This window comes from Paramormyrops kingsleyae, chromosome 10 (assembly GCF_048594095.1).
Source record: "Paramormyrops kingsleyae isolate MSU_618 chromosome 10, PKINGS_0.4, whole genome shotgun sequence".
Classification (NCBI taxonomy): Eukaryota; Metazoa; Chordata; class Actinopteri; order Osteoglossiformes; family Mormyridae; genus Paramormyrops; species Paramormyrops kingsleyae.
The window spans coordinates 4,134,268-4,155,094 of NC_132806.1; the positions used below are offsets into that span (position 1 = coordinate 4,134,268).

The following is a 20,827-nucleotide window of genomic DNA, read 5'->3' on the forward strand; positions in this document are numbered from 1 at the left end:
TAGCGGACTCGTATATAACGGAATTTCACTTATAACGGACAAATATCTTGGTCCCCAGGGCTGCTTTTAGCTGTAGTTTTGTTTTGCTATAACGGACATACAGGCTCCACCTACAAGGCGCATGGCATGCCGGTGATATCCAGCGCAGATACTGTGGAAGTAAAATTGGACATTAGTAGGCCCGGGAGGGGAGGCATATTGGGTCTGTTATGTCTTAGGCCTTAGGCCAGAAGAGATTATTTTGAATATATGTGACCTCGCTTTGTGACAGCTGCCTGCAGTTGGCCCCGCAGAAGCTCGGACCTTGGAGAGGCAGACAGTGGAGCAAAGGGGGGGAGAATCCACCTGCAGGAAGAGACTCGAAGCCGCCTCAACTGGTGCACAAAGAGTTAAAGCTTATTAAAGTAGTTGTAGTAGTCAATATAATATGTTACGCAATTGATTGCATCATGTTAATCATACTTATGTTAATCATACTAATCATATGTTGTCCCTGAATCGCTGAAAATACATGGTTAATACGTCAATGTGTTAATGTTTGGGTGTTCCATTGATTAATGATTAACAGTGATTCAATGTCATATAATTAATATCTATATACATATCTCAAGTAGAGTCTAGAGGCCGAGGCTGTCTCCAATAAGTTGCGTACAATGGGTGGACTTTACCTTGCTAGTGCAAGCATGCACGATGCTATCACAGCCAATGCGAGGCTGAGACTGAAGCGTTACCCTTTGTTTCCGCTGAGAGACATGCCGCATGACTCATTTCCCCGCGCATACAAGTTATCTTAGGTCAGCGTTCACGGTTTGACTTCTGAGATTCAAATCGAGTTCTAGGTACTTTTTTTCGAACTGGTTGGTTCAACTTTTAAGAAATTCGAGTTCTAATGAGTTCGAGAACTGAGATACCACTGTATATAGTCGGAACCTCACAACCTCGCTCACCAGCTCAGGCTCCTTCCCCGCCAGAGAGGTGATATTCCATGTCCCTAGAGCTAGCTTCTGCAGCAAAGGATCTCACCGCCAAGGTCCCCGCCTTTGGCCACTGCCCAACTCGCACTGCACCAAACCGCTTTGGCCCCTCCTACAGGTGATGAACCTGTAATTTTTATGAAATTACCTTTATGATTTCTAAAGTGCTTCAATTCATCATAACAATAATATTTTCCATTAATATCACTACATAATCACTGGAATAGTTCAAATTATCTGAAAATAAAAAGATGGTTTCACACACAAAGTTTCAATGGCATACCACACTGCACTAGTGCTATACACAAGCACCTGAAGGGAAAACACACAGGTAATATTCTGGATGATGGACCGCCAGAATAGGCAAAACTGCACCGTGTTGTCAATTTATATTAATTAAATAACCATTAATGCGGAGAGCATTGTAATATCTTTTGTCATTGTAGTCGCTAAATACACTCATTATTAAAGCCATGAAGTTGTCTGCTTGCTACATTATAATCTCCATTGAATAAGCGTTTGAGAAAACGTTTAGGTTAAAATATGGGCTTATTCTACATTGATTGACAGTACCAATGTGCGTGTGTGTGTGTGTGTGGTCCAAGTATACCTTACCTTGTGGGGACCAAATGTCTCCACAACATGATGAATACCTGTTTTTGTTTTTTTACCTTATGATGACCAGTTTCCTCTGTTTTATAGAAATCTGTGACTGCAATGAAAAAACGTATTGCAATGAAAAATGCAATAACTTGTATTTTGTTTGGTTACTTATGGTTATGGTTATGGCTGGGTAGGCGTTAAGGGTGTCATAGTTAGCATTAGCTTTTTTCCCATAGAAATGAATGAGCGGTCCCCAAAAAGATATGTTTACAAAACTGTGTGCATGTGTGTCTGTGTGTGTATGCATTGGGCTAGTTTGGGACCAGTGTTATTACCGTAAAATAAAACTGAAAGGTTGATGGAAATTAAATAAAACTAACGGTTTAACGACAATATGGTCTCTTTTAAAAGATGTTGTAGATGCTAAGCTTGCCCTTTCTTCACAGTGAATACAGGACTTACTGCTTCCATTATACCATGAAAAGGACCCTGTAGGTGCTGGGACATTTCACGCCAAAAATTTGAAGTTTTCCCCAAAATAAACCAATATACAGTGGTGCCTGCGATTCATGAACACAATCCATTCCAGGAAAGTGGTCATGAACCAATTTGTACGCGAACCAAGCCAATTTTTCCCATAAGAAAGCACTGAAATTCAATTAATTCGTTCAGAAGCCTACCAAATAATATTTTTTGTTAATTAATTTTCTGGTCTATATAGTAAAAACTTTAAAGAAAAACACAATATAGTGTGCTGACGGGCAGACCGTGGCATTGCGGGAGCAGAGAGAGACATGGAGACTTGCTTGCTGGGGAAATCACTCTCTTTATTAACAGTCCTTAACCCTTGTATTGTTGTTGTTGTTGTTAATGTTAATAGTTGCATTTCCTTATTGTCGCGCATGTGTTTGCCCGTGTCTTGTGTGTACCCGGTTTGATCCTCGCGTGTATTTAGCGTGAGTAAATCTTCCACCGTATGTGCATCTTGCAGTTTGGCGTCTGACAACCTTGTGTTTCCCGTCTGTGTATTTGGGTTTGGTGCTCGTTGGTTGCCTGTTGTGATCCTTTTATTTACAATCACACGTAGGGCATGCTGGGACATGCGCCCCTCCGGTGCTACACTAGTATAAAAAAAGGAATCTGGTCGAGGAATCTGTTCGTCGACAAAATTTTGTACGCAAACCAATGCATTTTTTACCAATAAATTTTGGTTGCGAACCAAATTGTTTGTAGACCACATCGTGAACCGCAGACACCACTGTATTTAAACCTCAGAATTGTTTACTTGTACTTAGTTTTAAATTTCAGATTATTGATTTTAATCCCCTTTTGTGATATTGATGTTTCAGATCTTTTTCTGTTTTACATGACTGACATCCCTGGTTACGAATAATTTAACCTGCTAACTCTGCACTTGGATGTCAGAACCCCTTGGTTCTGTTACACATAAACATATTTTGTCTGATGTCTTCACCACCAGGTGGCGATATAGCAACCCCAGAGTTGTTGGTGGCTAGAACAAAAAAACACAGTAACAATGGCATAGCTAGACTATTCTGGGTCCCCTGACTAAATGTCACCTTGGGCTCCTCTGCCCAATTTACATATGATTTTACATATGATTTTACATAATCATGGGCCCCAGTAAAAGTGCTGCCTCTCCCCCCCGAATCTGCCAGGGTACTCATGCCCCTACTGTGCCTCCAGAGAGACATACAGTAAATGAAAAAGTGAGGAGAGCATCCATCCATTGTCCAACCTGCTTATCCTACTGGGTCACAGGGGGTCTGGAGCCTATCCTGGAAGCAACGGGCACAAGGCAGGGAACAACCCTGGCTGGGGGACCAGCCCATTGCAGGGCACACTCACACATGCACACCTAAGGGCAATTTAGTAACCCCAATTAGCCTCAGTATGTCTTTGGACTGTGGGGGGAAACTAGAGTACCCAGGGGAAACCCCACGACGACACGAGGAGAACATGCAAACTCCACACACATGTGACCCAGGCGGAGACTCGAACCCAGATCACAGAGGTGTGAGGCAACAGTGCTAACCACTGCACCACCATGCCACCCTGTGAGGAGAGCATATTGGGAGTAAATGTTTCTAAATGTAAGGATCAAACCATAATCTTGATTGTAAATATCCCTAAATGCTACTGCATTTCCATAGTTAAATTGACTGCGATGGTCTGACATCCCATCCAGGGTGTTCCCCTGCACCAGGGCAAGGTAGCCAACCTGAGCCCAGAACTTGTGGAAACTCCTTTAGTTCTGTGGGAGAAGCATTCCGGGTGGCTACATCTGGAAGCTGGTTGAAAGAATGCCAAGCGTCTGTAACGCTGTCATACAAGCATAAGGCAGCTGTTTTGAAGAGTCTAAAATTTGAGAAAATTTTTAGATCCACTTTCCTTCTTAGTTGCAATATTTGATATGCTTTACTTAATTGCGTTGGGGCCATTTACAGTATAATAAGGTGAATAACAGTGAAAACAGAGACAGATGCATTAAAACAGTAGTGGCCACACTTTGGACTGGTAGTGTAAGTGCAAAAGAAAGTGAATCCATTATGGTCTGTCCTGTAAATTTTCATTAAACAACACATGACACATACACAAGTCCTGTTTTAGCTTTCAGGGCTGAAGGTCTGCAGCCTGGCTTGTGATCTACAGTGCAGCCCAGGTGCAGTCACTGCGCTGAACCTGGTGTTATGGTAATGAAGCAGCCTTTCACACTGACCAATGAGAAATAACCTTGAAAATGTCTGTGCTCTTTGTAGTTCACCTCTTGGAAACATCTCACCACCAGGCAACAGACTAAACATATTTTCCACTTATCTGTAGGATCACACATGCACATATCACAGGGCTTAAATTCCAGGTGGCCTGAGACAAGGCAGAGCCTGGTACGAGAGGCACCAAAGGGGGTTACACAGATAAACACACACACACACAGATAACAAGGGAGGCCAGCACTCCAACTTTTATTTTCTAAAGATTTAGGGACCTACAGACAGCAGAGTGGACCTAATGGACAGGGGTCCCTCGACTTGGCACACAACCCCCTCCCCATACACTCTGCCTTACATATCACTCACCCAACAGACGAACGCCCTAAAGGAAGTTCATTTAAGTTTGGCTTTTGTATACCCTGTATATTGATTTACTCACGACTACTAGTCTCAATATACAGATAGGTTATGTTTTTATGTGTCCTTAGACAGTCTTAGTGTTTTGTGTGCCTCCCTTATAACCATGTTCATGGAGTATCACCTATTTTACCCCTTTGCACTTGAACACTTATATAAATTTGAATAAATAGATAGGTATAGCTACCATTGTATATATGTTCTCATGGTATACCAGAAGAATCTGGAAAATTAGTGTACCCAATGTGTCCTAACTTTGTTTAACTTCTTTGTTTAACAACCCCCCTTCTCTTCCAACATTCCTTTGTGGTCCTTATCTGATCTTGGTGGACCGTTACCAAGTTTGTTCTAACATGCTATGTTAAAAGAACTGAATTAAGGTGTACCTTATCCATTCTGGAGAAGATCAATTGGGATAAGCCACACCAATCAAGATATGTTGTGTCCAGATGTGCAACTTATATTGATATTACCACGAACTAACGGCCACGCCTGTCTATGGATAAGATTTGCTGTTTGTGCAGACATTACATCAAATATTCATATTACAAAGTGTAACATCTGTTGAGCTGCAACCCAAAACACCTGATGTGAATCAGTCACATACATAAAATAATTAATTGTTTAATCAATTAATACAGATGGTATGAGCTGTGAACCTGTGAAGCTAGTATGGCATGTTTGGTGTCAAACTGATTGTTAATCACCCCTGATTCCAAATCTGCTCAGTGGTTACCGTGAGAGTGGATGCATCAAAAGTTATACCAGCTTAATGAAAATCATCAGTAAAGGGAGAATCAGTCGGGCCATAAATCCCAAAAGTACTGATACAGACCCCCTTCCGAAAGCCCGCCAAATGGATGGCCAGCCTTTGGGCCAGGAGTGGAATTCCTGTTCATCCCTATTCATGAACTTTAGACCATAAAAACCTGGCACCTCAGAACAAAGGGGCTGAAAAGATCATCAGGAGGAGAAAGATCATCAAGGAGCAGAGAAAAGCCCGTCAGCCCGAGGAGAGGCAGAGAACATCAGCCCAGGAGAAGAGAAGCCCACAAGAAGCCCTCCGGTGAAGGTCCAGCTGGACAGAGAACTGCAACCAAGACAAAGCTTCACCAGGAGAGAGAATCCAAGGGGCTCCACTCCACTGCTCCAAACGCCGTGCCTTCCTGAGTGCCATCATCCCATCAGCTCATCAGCCTCTGCAACCAAATACAAAAGACCCCCCCCCCCACTCTGCAACCAAGTAAACCAACTTCCTTTCATTCTAACAACCTAAGCTGTTCTGTTAACCTACTATATGACTTTAGGGTCGTGTTTCTACAAACGGGGCTTGCTTTGCAGAATAGTATTTCCTTTTAAGGTTACTCATTTAAATCCGTTCATTACATTTCCATAATTACATTGTTTGTTACCATTCTGTTATTTCGTGTTTGTTGTTTGTGTTAAGTGTAATGTCTGTCTTATGTTAGTTGTAGTGTTAGTTAGGAATAAATGCATGTCTTTTACACAACTTCAGTCTCCGTTCATTGAGTGCTCACAATAGTCCCTGCCTCTGTGCGATCTTGCTACATGCTCTGAAACCTCAAACTTGCCTGAAATATCACGAGGCTCTCTCATCGGCCGTGAGGGGAGCTTCGCTACCAATCGTTTACATTATTGATGCCATTCCACAAAAAACAAACACAATTAAGATGCTCAGATTTGCCTGACTTTGATTTTGGCTGAAAGATTAATTAAGCACAGTCTTGTCTGTATAAAAACGTATAGATTCATTTAACCTTAGTCCTATGTTAGCTTTCTGTTCCTATCGCTTATGTTAAACGGATCCGTGCCAACCCCATAAAATACCCTCAAAACAATCATTTATCATCCAATTTGTTTCTTATCTCTTGGTTGCCTTGTTTAGCTTCATTATCCATGAAAAGATTTGTTTTAATATTTTTGGTGTGGCTTTTTGGACCTTTCTTTGACAGCATACCTCTCGTTTTCAAAAAAAAATAAGGTAAAATAAACCTCAAGAGAATTATATAAATTAACTGATTTGGTCTTATCTTGCCTTACATGTATGGGCATGCCTTGCCTAGTGAAATTTTTCATTTTGTTTAAATAGAGATTCCTGACAAAGTCAAAAAGCCTCGATGCAGTACACAAATTTTTGTGGTGCTTTTATGCATTGTAAACTCACAAACGGGTCGGTGCCGACCCTAACACAATAGCAAGGTAAAGTTTTTTTTTTTAATCTTCAGTTTTGTTGGAAATAACTTTTGCAGTCAGACCCTTGGTGTATGAATCCTGTTAACCTTAACAATGACATTCAGCAACATGACCTTATAATGTTAATGACCAGTATCTTGCAGATATTAACTGAATTATGCAAAATTCTACATTATTGCAACTGTTGAGTTGTTGAGTGTTATTACTGACATCCTAGATGGACATTCTGCTTTTTAGCTTTGAATTTGAAATGTTAGTAGATGAATTCATGCTGTCAATAACATCTCACTTCCTCACCCCCTTTTAGATAAAAAAAATACCCTTTGTGGTTTTTCTAGTGAAGCAGAGGGACTGAGCTGAGCTGATGGTTGTGTGGTTTTCTCTCACTGAGACGTGTGACACAAACACCCTGCTCTCAGTCGGTCAGTCTTCCTGTAAAATGCAGAGGTGAGACTGCTAGTGGAAAATTACTGACTGCAGCATCAACAACACATTTAAACAGCAGCACAAAGGAAATGTTCCACAAATGCAAGAAATCTGTATGCTTACAGCACACATCAGACACGCTGACCCTCAGCACTGAGCTCCTCCAGGCTGTGTGCTCTCCCCCTTCTCTTCAGTCTCTACACAAATCACTGCTGCTCCAGAGATCAGTCTGTGAAGATCTTGAATTTTTCAGGTGACATTACTGTGTTTGCCATTATGATTAGAGGTGATGAGTCTGCCTACAGACTGGAACTCGTACAGCTGACCATCAAGTTCTGAACTCACATTATCCCAATTGTCCACATGCTTAGACCCCTCTCATCATCAGGGAGGAGATCCCTGCAGAGGGTGTCTAAGAAGGTGTGGAGATGCTCTGTGTTGTTTGGCCCTGCAATGGGAATACGAGTTAATACTGTATATATAATGACTTATAGAATGAATTAATGCCTGGATGTTTTGGGGTAAGACTATTCAACAGAGAACCAGTACAGGCAGTTTCCAGGCTACAAATGAGATTCATTCCTTAATTCTGTCTTTAAATTTGCAGGTGAATCAGAAAAATAATGAAACAATACATAATAATAATAATAATAATAATACCGTAACAATAAAAGCACCTACATTTCTTACTGTACCTTGAGCTGCCAAGCCACTTAGTCCATGCAGTGTTTTCAAGTGTCACAAAGTTGTGTTTGCATTTGTTACTACGAACTATTGTGTTTTGTCAGTTGCTGTTAGCTAAAACTCCTCCACCTAAATACCAGCAAGATGAAGGAGATGCTGATAGATTTCCACAGGAGAAAATCTTGGGCAAGAGCAGGATGATAACAAGGCTGTCAGTGATTTTATGTGACACCTCTCACCCCCCAGCAGACTATGGAGACCTGGGGCAGCTCCTTCAGTAACAGACTCAGACACCCAGCGTGTGTGACGGAACGGTACCGCAGGTCATTGGGCCCCACAGCAGTCAGGCTTTATAACCTGCACTCTGCTCATAGAAACTGTATCAGACGACAATGAACAAGGGAAAAGTTCAATCTACTGCTGATCTGCAATATTGTTCCTCTTTATTTACTGATGTGTAATATTACATTGCATTGACCCACTGCATTATTCCCTGTGTGGTAGCTTCCTTTGGGAGGCTAATATCTGGCACATGAGCAATAACGTTATGCACAATAGGATTGTGTATAAATTCACTCATTTTAATATTTGTATATTATTCCTCTGTATGTAATATATTCATTTTTTGTGTTTTTCATTATTACCCTATATTTATATATATACATTTCTTTTTCAATTCAGAATGATGCTGTTTGTTGTGTTGTGCCCCACTGCTGCTGTAACAAGCCTCTGACTCTCCCCTTCAAGGTCTTGGCCTTAAATCACACTCGATATAGGTGGTGTCGTACCCGTCACCCTGAACAGGATACATGCTGGAAGATTCATGGATGGAGTTTTTCAGTGTGAAGAAAAAGAATGTGAATAAAACAAAAATGTGTCTTTAACCACCACACATCCTAGGGCTCCCATTTATAGAGATGTGGACTGATGAGAATTTTGTTTCTCCAAAGTTCTGTTGTGAAAGCTGTACATTCTGTTTCCTGTACAGGGTAGTGATATGTAGCAATCATATGCTCCAGTCAAATGTCCAGCTGTATGAATAATAATGGTGGCTTGTTTGGATAAAATATCTTAGGCTGAATACTTCAAAGCATGATGTGGGTAAGCTAGAGAGGAAACAGGGTCTTACATGAAGCAGGTATTGTTCTCTCTGTGTGGTTTTTACTCTCTGCAAAAGTGAGCCCAGCACAGTGCAGTCAGTGGGTCAGTCTTCCTGTGCTGCGTCTAACCAGTGGAAACATATGCAGCCCTGCAGAGAAGCACTCAGCAGACAAACAAATGAAAATAGCTTACACCTATACAGTATGTAACTTTTGAACAGAGGTGGACAAAGTACACAACTTCATTACTTCAGTTAAGTATAGATACTCCTTGTCAAATAATATTCCAATTTCAAGTTTCAAGTTTTTCAGTTAAGTTTTTACTTCAGTTAAAATACTGGAGTACTTGGATCTAAAAATACTTAGGTATTCAAAAGTACATCATCTTTTTAATGCAACACATTTTTCAGAACCTAATGATTCTGGAACACCCCACTGAATGCACTGACTGGTTTGTAGATCCTGTAGAATAAAAAGCTTGTGGAATATTATACAATGACTATAGAAACACAACTGACTTAACATAAGTACAGCCATTGTCGTTTTCATCTCATTATATAACACCCCCCCCCTCCCACCCTCACAAAAAAGCATGGTATTGTTCCGAACCAGGTCTAACAGTGTATGTCTGTGTGTGTGTGTGTGTATGGATTATGTGTATATTTCATTGTGGGAACCAAATGTCCTCCACAATGTAATAAAAACCTGTTTTTTATTTTGTGGGGACCAATTTTCAGGTCCCCACAATGATCTGTGAATGCAATCAAAAAACTAAAATGCAAAAAGTCTCATATTTTGTTTGGTTACTTATGGTTAAGGTTACGGCTGGGTACGGGTTAAGGTCGTCATGTTGGGATTAGAGTTTTCCCCATAGAAATGAATGAAAAGTCCCCACAAAGATATAATTACAAACCTGTGTGTGTGTGTGTGTGAGTGAGAGAGAGAGAGAGAGTATGTAGCTTCATGCACAAGTATGCATCAGGCATACAGTGGAATTGCTTTAGATGCAACGTCCTCAGAGAATAAAATAAAAAAAAAAATAGGGATGCTCGGATCGATCGGCTGAAGTTCGGTATCGGCCGATAATCACATTTTATGACTCGATCGGTACTCGTTAAACTTGTCCGATCTTAGGAACCGATCACAATTTATGACGTCAATGCGTGAGGACATACACGATGAGTGGGGACGTAAATGTTTTGGCGCCGCAGTCATGTCATTGCCGGTGTGGAATTACTATGACGTTTCGAGAAACAATGAAAAATTCGCTATTTGCCGTTTATGTTCCAAAGAAATCTCACGTGGAGGTGCATCGTCCAAGACATTTAATACATTTAATACAACGAACCTCACACTTATAAGAACGAGCCACCGCGAGTCGTATGGCGAATATGAAAAACTGGCAACTGCAAAAAAGGCAACGGTAACTAATAAAACAATAGTTACATTATATAGGTGAATTCAGGTATTGTGGGACATCAGGTAATGTGGGACAGTTAAGCTATGACAAGTATATTTCCCGGCTAAAGCAGAACCAATTAGAATAGTTCTTATTGGGAGCTGGTATAGATAGCACATGATCCGAAAAACACGATTTTATTGGTCTGAGGTCACAGTTGTGGACGAGGCAAGCATTTTGGGGGAACGTCCCTCAGAAATCACAGTCTAAGGTGAATGACATGTGCTTTTGATTGTATTGATATTAAGGTTGTAAATATGTTATAAAAAATGCAATGCACCGAATTTTTATGTAATTATGTCTATGATATACTACTGCAGTAAATTAAATACTTTAAATTGACAAAGTTCAATTTAATTTTTTAAACAGAGTTATTTTTCAGCTGTCTCACTTTACCAAACTAGTTAGGGAAAGTGGGACAGTATGTTTCAGGTAATGTGGGACAATTGTATAGGCTCTCCCAAGAAAAGGGTAAGTACATATTTGACAGGACGGAGTCCCAACTCCTAAATATATTCAGTAACTATACATAATACATAAATAATACTGTTTATTTATTTATGAAATGGGAAAAAATTGCCAACTTGAATTTGTTAAATTGTTTTAGTGTATGGTGGCACCAAGGCGGAGGGAGGCAGAAAAGAAGGTTAGAGAGGTGAAGGGGCAGGAGGACTAAATGATTACAAGCAACTGTTGCGTTTACTGTTAGTATAAGCTTTACATGAATTGGTTTAGATATTTTCTAGAAAACAAAATCCAAAATGAAATTAAATCTAATGGATTTTGACTTTTTTCAATTACTATTTTTGATAAAAAATTAATCAACAATTAATGTTCAACTGTTCCTTGGGCTGTTTTGTCTATTAAACTTGCAAAACCCTTTGCAAATTATTCAATATTGATGTATTGCACCTATATCCAATATTGATGTATTAAATAGTGTGTGTGTGCGCACCCTTCCGGTGTGTTGGCGACTGCCCAGGGTTGGTTCCTGCCTGCGCCCCTTGTACCCGGGATAGGCTCCGGTCCCCCCTGTGACCCCAGTTGGGATTAAGCAGTTTCAGACAATGGATGGATGGATATATGTATTAAATAAACGCCTGTCCCACATTATCAAACCACCTGTCCCACATTACCTGAAATGCGTCCCACTTTACCTTACAGGTAAAAGTGTATAGACCTGTATCACGGCCCCCATAAGCAAGAAATATATATTTTTTCTTTCGATGTGATAAGTAGACATCTTAAGGATTGCAGAAAGGTATCATATGTGGGTTTAGTAAATTAGGTTAATGTTTCAATGGGCACTAGATGTCAAAATGGCAAAAAATGTCCCACTTTACCTGAATTCACTATATATTACTGTACAAATATAACAAAAGTATAACAAAGGAAACATTTATAGTATTAATTTATCTGAAGAAAAGTTAATGGTGATCAGAGAGTTTACATATCAGTTATATAAACTTGAAGCATCAGAATCGGCATTGGTATCAGCCGATCACCATGACAAAAAATCGGTACTTGGTATCGGTGGCAAAAATCCTGATCGGAGCATCCCTATACACAAAACTACCAACCCAGTTACACACCTCTAGCTTTATAACTGCCCAACAGTTTACTGTGAGTGGTTTTTCTCCTATCACAAATAAATGATGCTCAAGTAAAATTGAAATACTCAAGTAAATGTGCTTTGTTACTGTCCAGCTCTGATTTTGAATTGCATGTTGGAAACAGAACTTAGAGTAAGCAGTCTTGTTAAATGAACAGTAATGGGAATTATGCTACTACTTTTTGTGTTTATTGTGGGGGCAGCACAGTGGCTGAGTAGGTAGTCACTCTTATGTCAGTGACTGTGTGTACATACGCGCCCTGTGACACACTGGCACCCCACCCCCCTGCCCGCCCACGTGGAGCCCAGCCTTGTGCCCTGTGCAGCCTTGGACAGGCTCAGACTGGTATCTGAGTGAGCTGCTCAGGGTGCAATAGAGGTGGAAATGGGATAGAGCTGGGATGCTGTAATCAAACTGAAATATGTTTTCTGTTAGTCAAAATTCCTCCCTTATTAAAACAGGATTGGCACATTTACAACCTTCAGAAATGTTTCCAGCGCAGGTCACATAGTGGCTTGATGGACAGAACTGTGATCTCACACCTCCCTGCTTGGGGGTGTAATTCTCATGTTCCCCCTGTGTTTGTGTAAGGCTCCTCTGTGTGCTCCTGTTTCCACCCACAGTCCTAGCAAAGGGAGATTAGCTGCATTTCTGTCCCTGAATTACCCACAGTGTGTGATTTTCTGTTTGTCCTGTGATGAGCTGTGAGGAACCAGAGGGTCTAAAAAAGTAAAGGAAATAAACTGGGGAGATTTTTTTCATGCAAGAAACAAGAATGAACTCCATCGAATATTTTCAGTCAGAAAAGTTGCTCTCTCACTCATTTTGTTTTTCATTTCTAATCCCTTCTGATTCATTTTGTAACGGTAGTAGGTATGAGATAAGATGCTTTTGTAAAAAATTAGGCCAAATAAAAGCACAGGGAAACTTATCCACATCATTATTAATGATACAGGTACAGTATTTGTACAGGTATATCCTCCAAAAATATATACAGTACAGATAATTAAATGAAAAATGTAATCTAAAAACACTTTAAATTTTCATTCAATTTCTTTGTCTGTTTAATATTATAAATCTGTCCCTGTGCGTTTGTCCCAAACCATTCACCATGGTAAACAAGGGAGACAAGTAAGCATGTGTGACATCAAAGAACTGATTGCAGCAACTCAGCCTTTCCACAACATTAAAGCCACTTATTCCCCCCAAGTCATGAAGAAATAATCTCTGTGGCCCCCCTCTCCCCCTCCCTCAGATCCCAGTCTGGCCTGAACATTTGCACTTCCAGTAAAAATGCACCCCAAAGACACTAACACCAAACTTAGCACTGGTGCTCCGTAAAATCCAGTGATCCAGTCTCTGGCTCTGGCTCCCCTGCTCTCCTTCTGAACATTATTAAAGCTACACCCTGAACACTCTGTATAACCAGTGCTTGAAGTGGGCCAGAACGCAGCGGAACGCAGTTCCGGAACTTCTGTATTTTCGTCTTTTGGGTTCTGCCACTTTTTTCTGCGTTCCGGTACTTACTGAAACTGATCCGACGCAGCGACAGTGGCCCGAGAAAATTAGAGTTCCTGCACTTATTTTTTACCACTTCAAGCACTGTGTATAACTAACATGAATGAGAAGCATTTTTATTCATAATCTCTGTAGCGGAGGTCAGAATACAGAGTGTCATTATTCCCGTCTTTCTTCTGTCTCCTGGGTTTTGGGTTCTTAAGGTTCAGGGCAGCGTAATTCAGTGTGTCCTCGTCATGGCTCTGTGGAGACAAAGACGGCAGAATAGGATGGATAAAAATCAGTTTGCTATTGCTTATTTGCACAAATAGCATTTAAAATAGTTTGTTGTTTTTTTTTTTTTACTGATTATTGATTGTTTGAAATATTTATTACATACCTGCTTGCGTGACCACTCCACTTTCGATACATCACTGTTTTTCTGATCTGTTTAAAATATATAATATATCAACATATATAATTTCACATAATATAGTTCAGTGGTTGGATAACATTCCTAAATTTGGAGGGAATTTACAATACTTTTTGTCACAAAATCAAAGTAAAAATGATTTCTGTCAATTTCAGTGTGCATGTTTGGATGTGTTGTTTGTTATGATATATTACATATAGTAGAATTGCTATAAAGAAGATTTCAAGAGATTTGAAGTGTCACGACAAGGAAAGGAACAACTTGTGGGCTGGCGTAAGGTGAGTGGAGATGGGTTTTATTAGGCAAAACATTAACAGTTATGGGGAAAACAAAACGCGACCATGAGGGATCCAAACAGGAGAACAGGGAACAAGCAGGGGAAAGGCCCAGGGTCAGACCGAGATCCGGGAAGATGAGCACAGTGACAGGCACAGTGACAGGCATATACAACGACTAACGAGGGGACAACAAGCAACAGGAGTGGCTCATTAGGGCCACACTGGGGAGGGGACAGGAGGGCCAGGCAGACTAATAAATGTTATTGATATGCAACTTACTGCAACATGTGTTGTATATTTCAGTATATTTTGCAAAATACTAAAGATATTTAAATAAATTAGGTAAGATTTTAATAAGGGATATTATCAAACATTGTCAAAAGACCAATCGTGTTTGCAAGTTATAAATTTTACTTTTGAGATAACATTTCTTTTGCTTCTGTTAGATTTTTTTCTTCTCGAAACCTTGTTTTTGCTTGATGTCAAAAAAGTTTTGCTTGATAATATTGGCACAAATCTGATTCCATATTTTTCTGAGTACATAAAGCCGGGCAGCGTACCTGCGCAGTGTGTACAGGTCATTTTACATCTTATACAAATGAAGGCAACGTTCAGAATAATGCTGCAAGATAAAACTATCAGCAAGCCAGAGTGAAGAGGATCCAGCAGCTTCTGATAGCCTATAACAAAGAAATAGATTTCAGCATAATGATATAGAAACACATTTCCCATTTGCTTAGGTTACATTAGTTCAAGATGAAATCTATTAGAAATTAAAGTTGGTATTTTGTTAGGAGTCCATTTTTAACAGATATTTTCGATATTTTGCATTTTAAGAATTATTATGTTGTAATTTTACCAGTGATTATTAAATTAACATTTGTGTAATTAAGTGCACATACATTTAAATAAAAAAATACATTACATTAAAAAAGCAAAATAAATAAGTCCATGTCTTAATAGCAATAAAACCACAACAGAAGTAGATATACTCTCCACACTAGGTGTTACCATCTATATCCAGCTGTGTGCCGTTCCCAAACAGCATCTCCCCACACATGGCCACAGCGCAGTAGTAAGTCCCAGCATCAGAGAGGCTGAGGTTCCTCTTGGGGAGGCTGTAGACACAGCTCTGTGTAGGAGATCCAGCCTCAGGGCTCTTCTCACACTCATCACTCCTGTTTCCGTGGCTGTAAATGACTCCTGGAAGGGATTCTCCTGATCCATGTCTGAACCAGTAAACACTGTGTTCTCCTGCACAGCTCTCAGTCTCTATTGTACACTGCAGGGTCACAGAGTCTCCTGGCTGCACTGTGTCAGACAAAGGCTGCTGTACCACAGTCCTGCTGTTGGAGTCTTTACCTGAAAAGCAAAATGTTCATGATAACAGCCCTTTGAGAGAAAAAATGGAAAATACAGATCCTCAAAGATTACACTGATATACTGTACAGTGATTTTGGTGCCAACGATATCTGAATGGTTTTATATTAAGTTTATGGTGCTCATTAAGAATATGATTTTGGTTTTGTCAGATTGGCTCTAGTTTCTGAGACATTTAATAGTTAGTTAATTAATTAATTAACGCAACACGTTTGAAAAGCATTCAGAATTGCAAGAATATTTTTATTTTACTTACAACTAGTAAGTAAACAGTCTAACATCAGGGAAATTAAAAATATCTAACAGTGACAGGAAAAAGTTATGCATGATTTGATTAATTAATACAATATTAGTTATTATTATTAATGCCAATGCTTCAAAAAATGCTCTTCATGCGATTTCCTTTTATGTGTGTCATCAGGACAATCACGTTGGAGACTCCAACAGTAGTCTGCCATCATGTGTATGTCCCATCTGCCTTGATATCTCTCCTCCATCACCTTCATATCCTGGTGGAACCTCTCGTCTTGTTCCTCGCTGTACTTTCCAAGGTTATCTGAAAATCAGTTTAAATGGCTATGGAGCCATATATGGAGCTATGGTGCATCTTTATGCCTATATTAACTCCCAAATTTTTGAAGTTCTTCATAATTGTCTGCTCTGTGATTACCCAAGTAGTTCTAAACAACAAAGACAAAACTCTTCTAGGCCGAAGCCTCAGTGTCATTCATGCATTTGTTAAAATTGGAATCGTTCATGAGTTTACGAATATGAAGTACCATCAAGTCATAATGTTTACATGTATTTATACACTTATTAAGACAGAACTTTTTGGGTACAAACCAAGACAAACTTGGTTGACAAACTTATACTGTAGCTGAGTTCTTTCCTCTGCAAATTTGAATTCTGGCTTCAAAAAGTCGATTTTATACCATTGTAGGCCTACAAATTGAAATACAAAATATATGGGATATTTCATTACCTAAGACACTGTTAAAGAGTCAAAATACAGACCAAAAGCTATTGCATTTGTTATCACACACAAGTCGCATTGGGGAATGCATTATTTTCATGGATGTCCATTATCTCAAAAACTAGAACCAATTAAGCAAAAGTAATGGGATTTTTTTAATTCAGCACCCTGAAAATTCCCTACATCCATTCAAAAAACCTTGGCACCTGAGAAAAAAAATTCTAAACCTGAGTTATTCTTATTGATTCTGTAGGGAGTTGGAAACCAAAGTGTTCTAGCCATCCAACAAATCAGTAACTTGGAGAACAGAAGAAACTCTTGTCCCTTTTTAAAAAAAATTGTATTACTGTTTATTAGTATATATTCGGTGACACTTTACATTAACTGTAGCTACATAATACATTTAAAATGCATTCATGTAGCATTCATAAATTCATAAGCGGAATGAAAGTATACCTTAATATCCTAACATACCTTAACAGCTTTAATATACATTAATAACAAACATTATATGAAGGTAGATTAATTTAATTTATTTTAATTCAAAGAAATGAAGTGTGTAAAGTGTACTTTATATTTTCATGATTTTCGTGACTCTGTCAATTTACATTTGGTTTATGTTGCCCCTTTTCCACAGAAAGGTATTTATTGTTTTTGCATATTTAGCTATTGATGTGTATTAGTATTTTTGAGGATTCTGCTGTCGTACCTAGATGATTTGACCCAAGAGCCAAATGTATTATCTTTACTTGTTACTGTTTGCTGATTAAGTTTGTCTATTTTTTAACGTTAAATAAAAAATATACATTGCAAAAGGATTTCAAATTTAATTCAGATTAACAAAATGAACTGAAATTTAAGGGCCATTCTCAAATCAGTTCCGAATGGTGCCTATCCCTGATTCTTATGTTAAATCGTGTTTTTTTTTCCTGAGCGAATATAGACTGACTGCTCAGATAAATAACACTAAAAATAATTTTCTTTTGTTGCTTAAGATTTTTGCAAAGTCCTATATATAGCAACTGAAATATTAAGTTGTAACATTAACATCTGTATAAAGAAAAGGTTACGCTTTTGGCTGAAGATTACTGACAGCAAGCAAAATGTAACAAACTGTGTAATAATGTGATGCAGTGCATGTTCATGTATAAATGTATAAATGTAACATCAGGAGGGGTCCATCACAGTCCCGCCACCATCTCTATACGCTGCTGCCATCAGGAAGGCGCTACAGGACTATTTATGGCAGGAACAGCTTCTCTCCCAGGGCCGTTACCACACTGAGCCAGACACTGACATAACCCCAGGATCCCGCTGTTTCATCAGTACAGTTAGTGTTTTCATAAATAAATGTCATTTTATGGTGCAGTCTCCTTTAGATTTTGTATATGCATGTATATCATATATTTATGTTTCATAATTATTATATAGCTATTATATAACTCATAACAAAAATCTACTTCACATAAGTAAGATATTTAATGCCTCCTATTACTATTAATTCATATTCTTGTAATTTTTTTTGGATATTTCAGCAATTTATATTAATAATAACAATAAAAACATTATCTTTGCTATTGTTTTTATGTTATTTCTTTAAAAGAACATTTTTGATTTATTTTTGGAGCAAAGCACACAATCTACATGAACCATTTTATATTGGGAAACAGCTCAACTGTCAACAACGTTTTACAGGGAACAATCTTAGTGACACTATAAAAAAGTAAATATGAAAATAGTTGGAGTCACATTTACCTGTGATTATGACAAAGGTTCCATTCCCAAAATTAATTTCATTATAGGACTCAGCAGCACAATAATACACTGCAGAATCTGACGGCTCCGCGTTGGAAATAGTGAGGTTAAAATTCCCCTCTGCATTTTGTAAGGAGTAACGTTTTATGTTTTTATATTCCTTGTAAAATTCACCAGGTACGTAGCGAAGTGCTTTCGCCATGAGCTGGGGCTTCTGACCAACAGTTTGCTTAAACCAAGCAACAGAAGTTCTTTCTTCTGGACAGAAGCATGTCAGGGTCACACTGTCTCCAAGCTGAACCCTCATCAGGAGACTGGGCTGATCAACATCCTCAGCCAGTGCAGTGTCTGGAAAAACAGAAAAACAACAAATAAATGTGACATATATCATAATAGTAAGCAAAATAACTATTAACTATGATGAAGATTAAATTCCCAAATACTTATAAAAATTTATAATTTTACATTTTATAACCTTACTAATGAAAATGAGAAGACCAAATAGTCTGAACATCTTTGTAGTTCCACTTGTTTAGAATAAACTGCTCTGCTGCAAAGTGAGAGGTCATGTTGTGGTCGGGATGAAAAGGCAGGAAACAGAGAGGTACAAGATACACATCAGGCTGATCTGACTGGCTGTTCAGACAGGAATTTAAATAATAGTAAAAAGGCATTCTGATCTACACATACATGATACATTTTTTGGACAAAAGTATTGGGACACACTTCTCAACCATTTAAAATCAGGTGTTTCATTCGGACCCATTGCCACAGGTGTATTAAATCAAGTACATAGCCATGCAATCAGGTTTAAAACATTTGTGAAACAACAGGTTGTTCTGAAGAGCTCAGAGAATTCAACTGTGGCACTGTCAAAGGATGCCAGCTTTGCAAGAAGTCAGTTTCTGTAATTTCTTCCCTGCAAGATATTCCACACTCAACTGCAAGTGATATTATTACAAAGTGGAAGCGTTTAAGAACAACAGAAACTCAGCCACAAAGTGGCAGATCACATAAAGTAACACAGTGGGGTCTCTGAGTGCTGAGGCACATAGAGCATAAAAGTTGCCAACGCTCTGTTGAGTCAGTAACTGCTGTGGAAGAAAAATTGAAATCAACCTCACTAATAGCTCTAGTTAAGCCACTTAGAATAAACACTCCAGACCTCCAACTTTGGTGAGCAAAGTTTTCTCCTTTATTCAGGCAATCCATCACTGCACTCCAATCTCACTCTGGCACCAGGTACCCCGAGCACAAAGAGCAACCAGCTGATAAACCATAACACCCAATTCCCTATAAGGACTTCTAAGTCCTAATTGTTCACACAACACCAACAAACACCAAACATACAGTAATTCTCCACCTATATTGGTCCACATTGGTAGCAGGGTCCATTTTGCTCAATTTCCCAAAACATGTCTCGACTGCTAGACTTCTACTTTAGATATGGATGGAAATATTCATTTATTGTGAATACATTGTTAATGTATGATTAATGTGATAACTACTTATGTGTTTGAACTACCATGCAACATATTGCATATGACATATTACGACTACTCTATGACTACAACTGTTGGGGTATCTTCAAATCCCTTCCTGTAAGGCCTAAGACATAACATACCCAATATGCCTCCCTCCCCGGGCTGACCGATGTCCAACTATCTTTCCACACTGCAGAGTTCCAAACTTCAGTGGCAGCTGTAATAGCTGTGTGTGAGTAAATGGCAAATCAGTTTATTTGCTCTCAAGGCACATTAAACTCACTTTCCTAGCCAATCATTCATCAGTATGTGACCACTGCCATCTGCTGTCTAAAGGGTAGCCAACTGTAATACAGAGCTGAAATCCTGCAGGTTTTCTTAGCTTATTGTGAGGATGAGGTGTGGGAAAAGGACATAGATCTGGATCAGTCACAGTGATCAGGGGTGAGTTTCTTGAAGCCTTCATAATGCTGCATTGTTCATAAGTTCGATGTTAAAAGATAGAACTTAAGAAAGACATGATATTAGTTAGGATTCGAGAAACTCGCCCCAGGAGATTTAATGTGATGATCAAAAACAAGTCAGACAATCCAGGTCAAAGACAGTATTTATATCGTCGGGTTAATGGAGGTCGGTAGAACAGGCGATAGTCAGACGAGGGGGAACCAGGTGATCAGAGGATATGGCAAAACTCGGGGAGTAGGAACAGAACAGAGTCAGGGAAAACGGAAGGCGGAATAAGGGAAAAGGTAACAGAACCGCAAGTACTCTGAGACCGAGAAGATGTCACGCTGGTAAAAGTGCT

The 20,827-nt window shown here is 39.2% G+C and overlaps 1 protein-coding gene across 2 annotated transcripts; it reads right to left on the minus strand.

The window, feature by feature from the left end:
* Window positions 1-12,532: 12,532 nt before the first annotated feature.
* On the minus strand, window positions 12,533-19,084 carry LOC111857018 (immunoglobulin superfamily member 3-like). Of its 2 annotated transcripts, none has more exons than XM_072717178.1 (6): window positions 19,019-19,084; window positions 18,539-18,886; window positions 15,442-15,792; window positions 14,991-15,110; window positions 14,120-14,166; window positions 12,533-13,982 (listed from the first exon to the last, which is right to left on the minus strand). In XM_072717178.1, the coding sequence occupies exons 1-6, from the start codon at window positions 19,050-19,052 to the stop codon at window positions 13,857-13,859; spliced, it is 1,026 nt and encodes a 341-aa protein (XP_072573279.1). In that variant the 5' UTR covers window positions 19,053-19,084; the 3' UTR covers window positions 12,533-13,856. The 2 variants fall into 2 exon arrangements, with proteins under 2 accessions (XP_072573279.1, XP_072573280.1); XM_072717179.1 differs by having other exon boundaries at window positions 19,004-19,051.
* Between the last annotated feature and the right edge of the window lie 1,743 nt (window positions 19,085-20,827).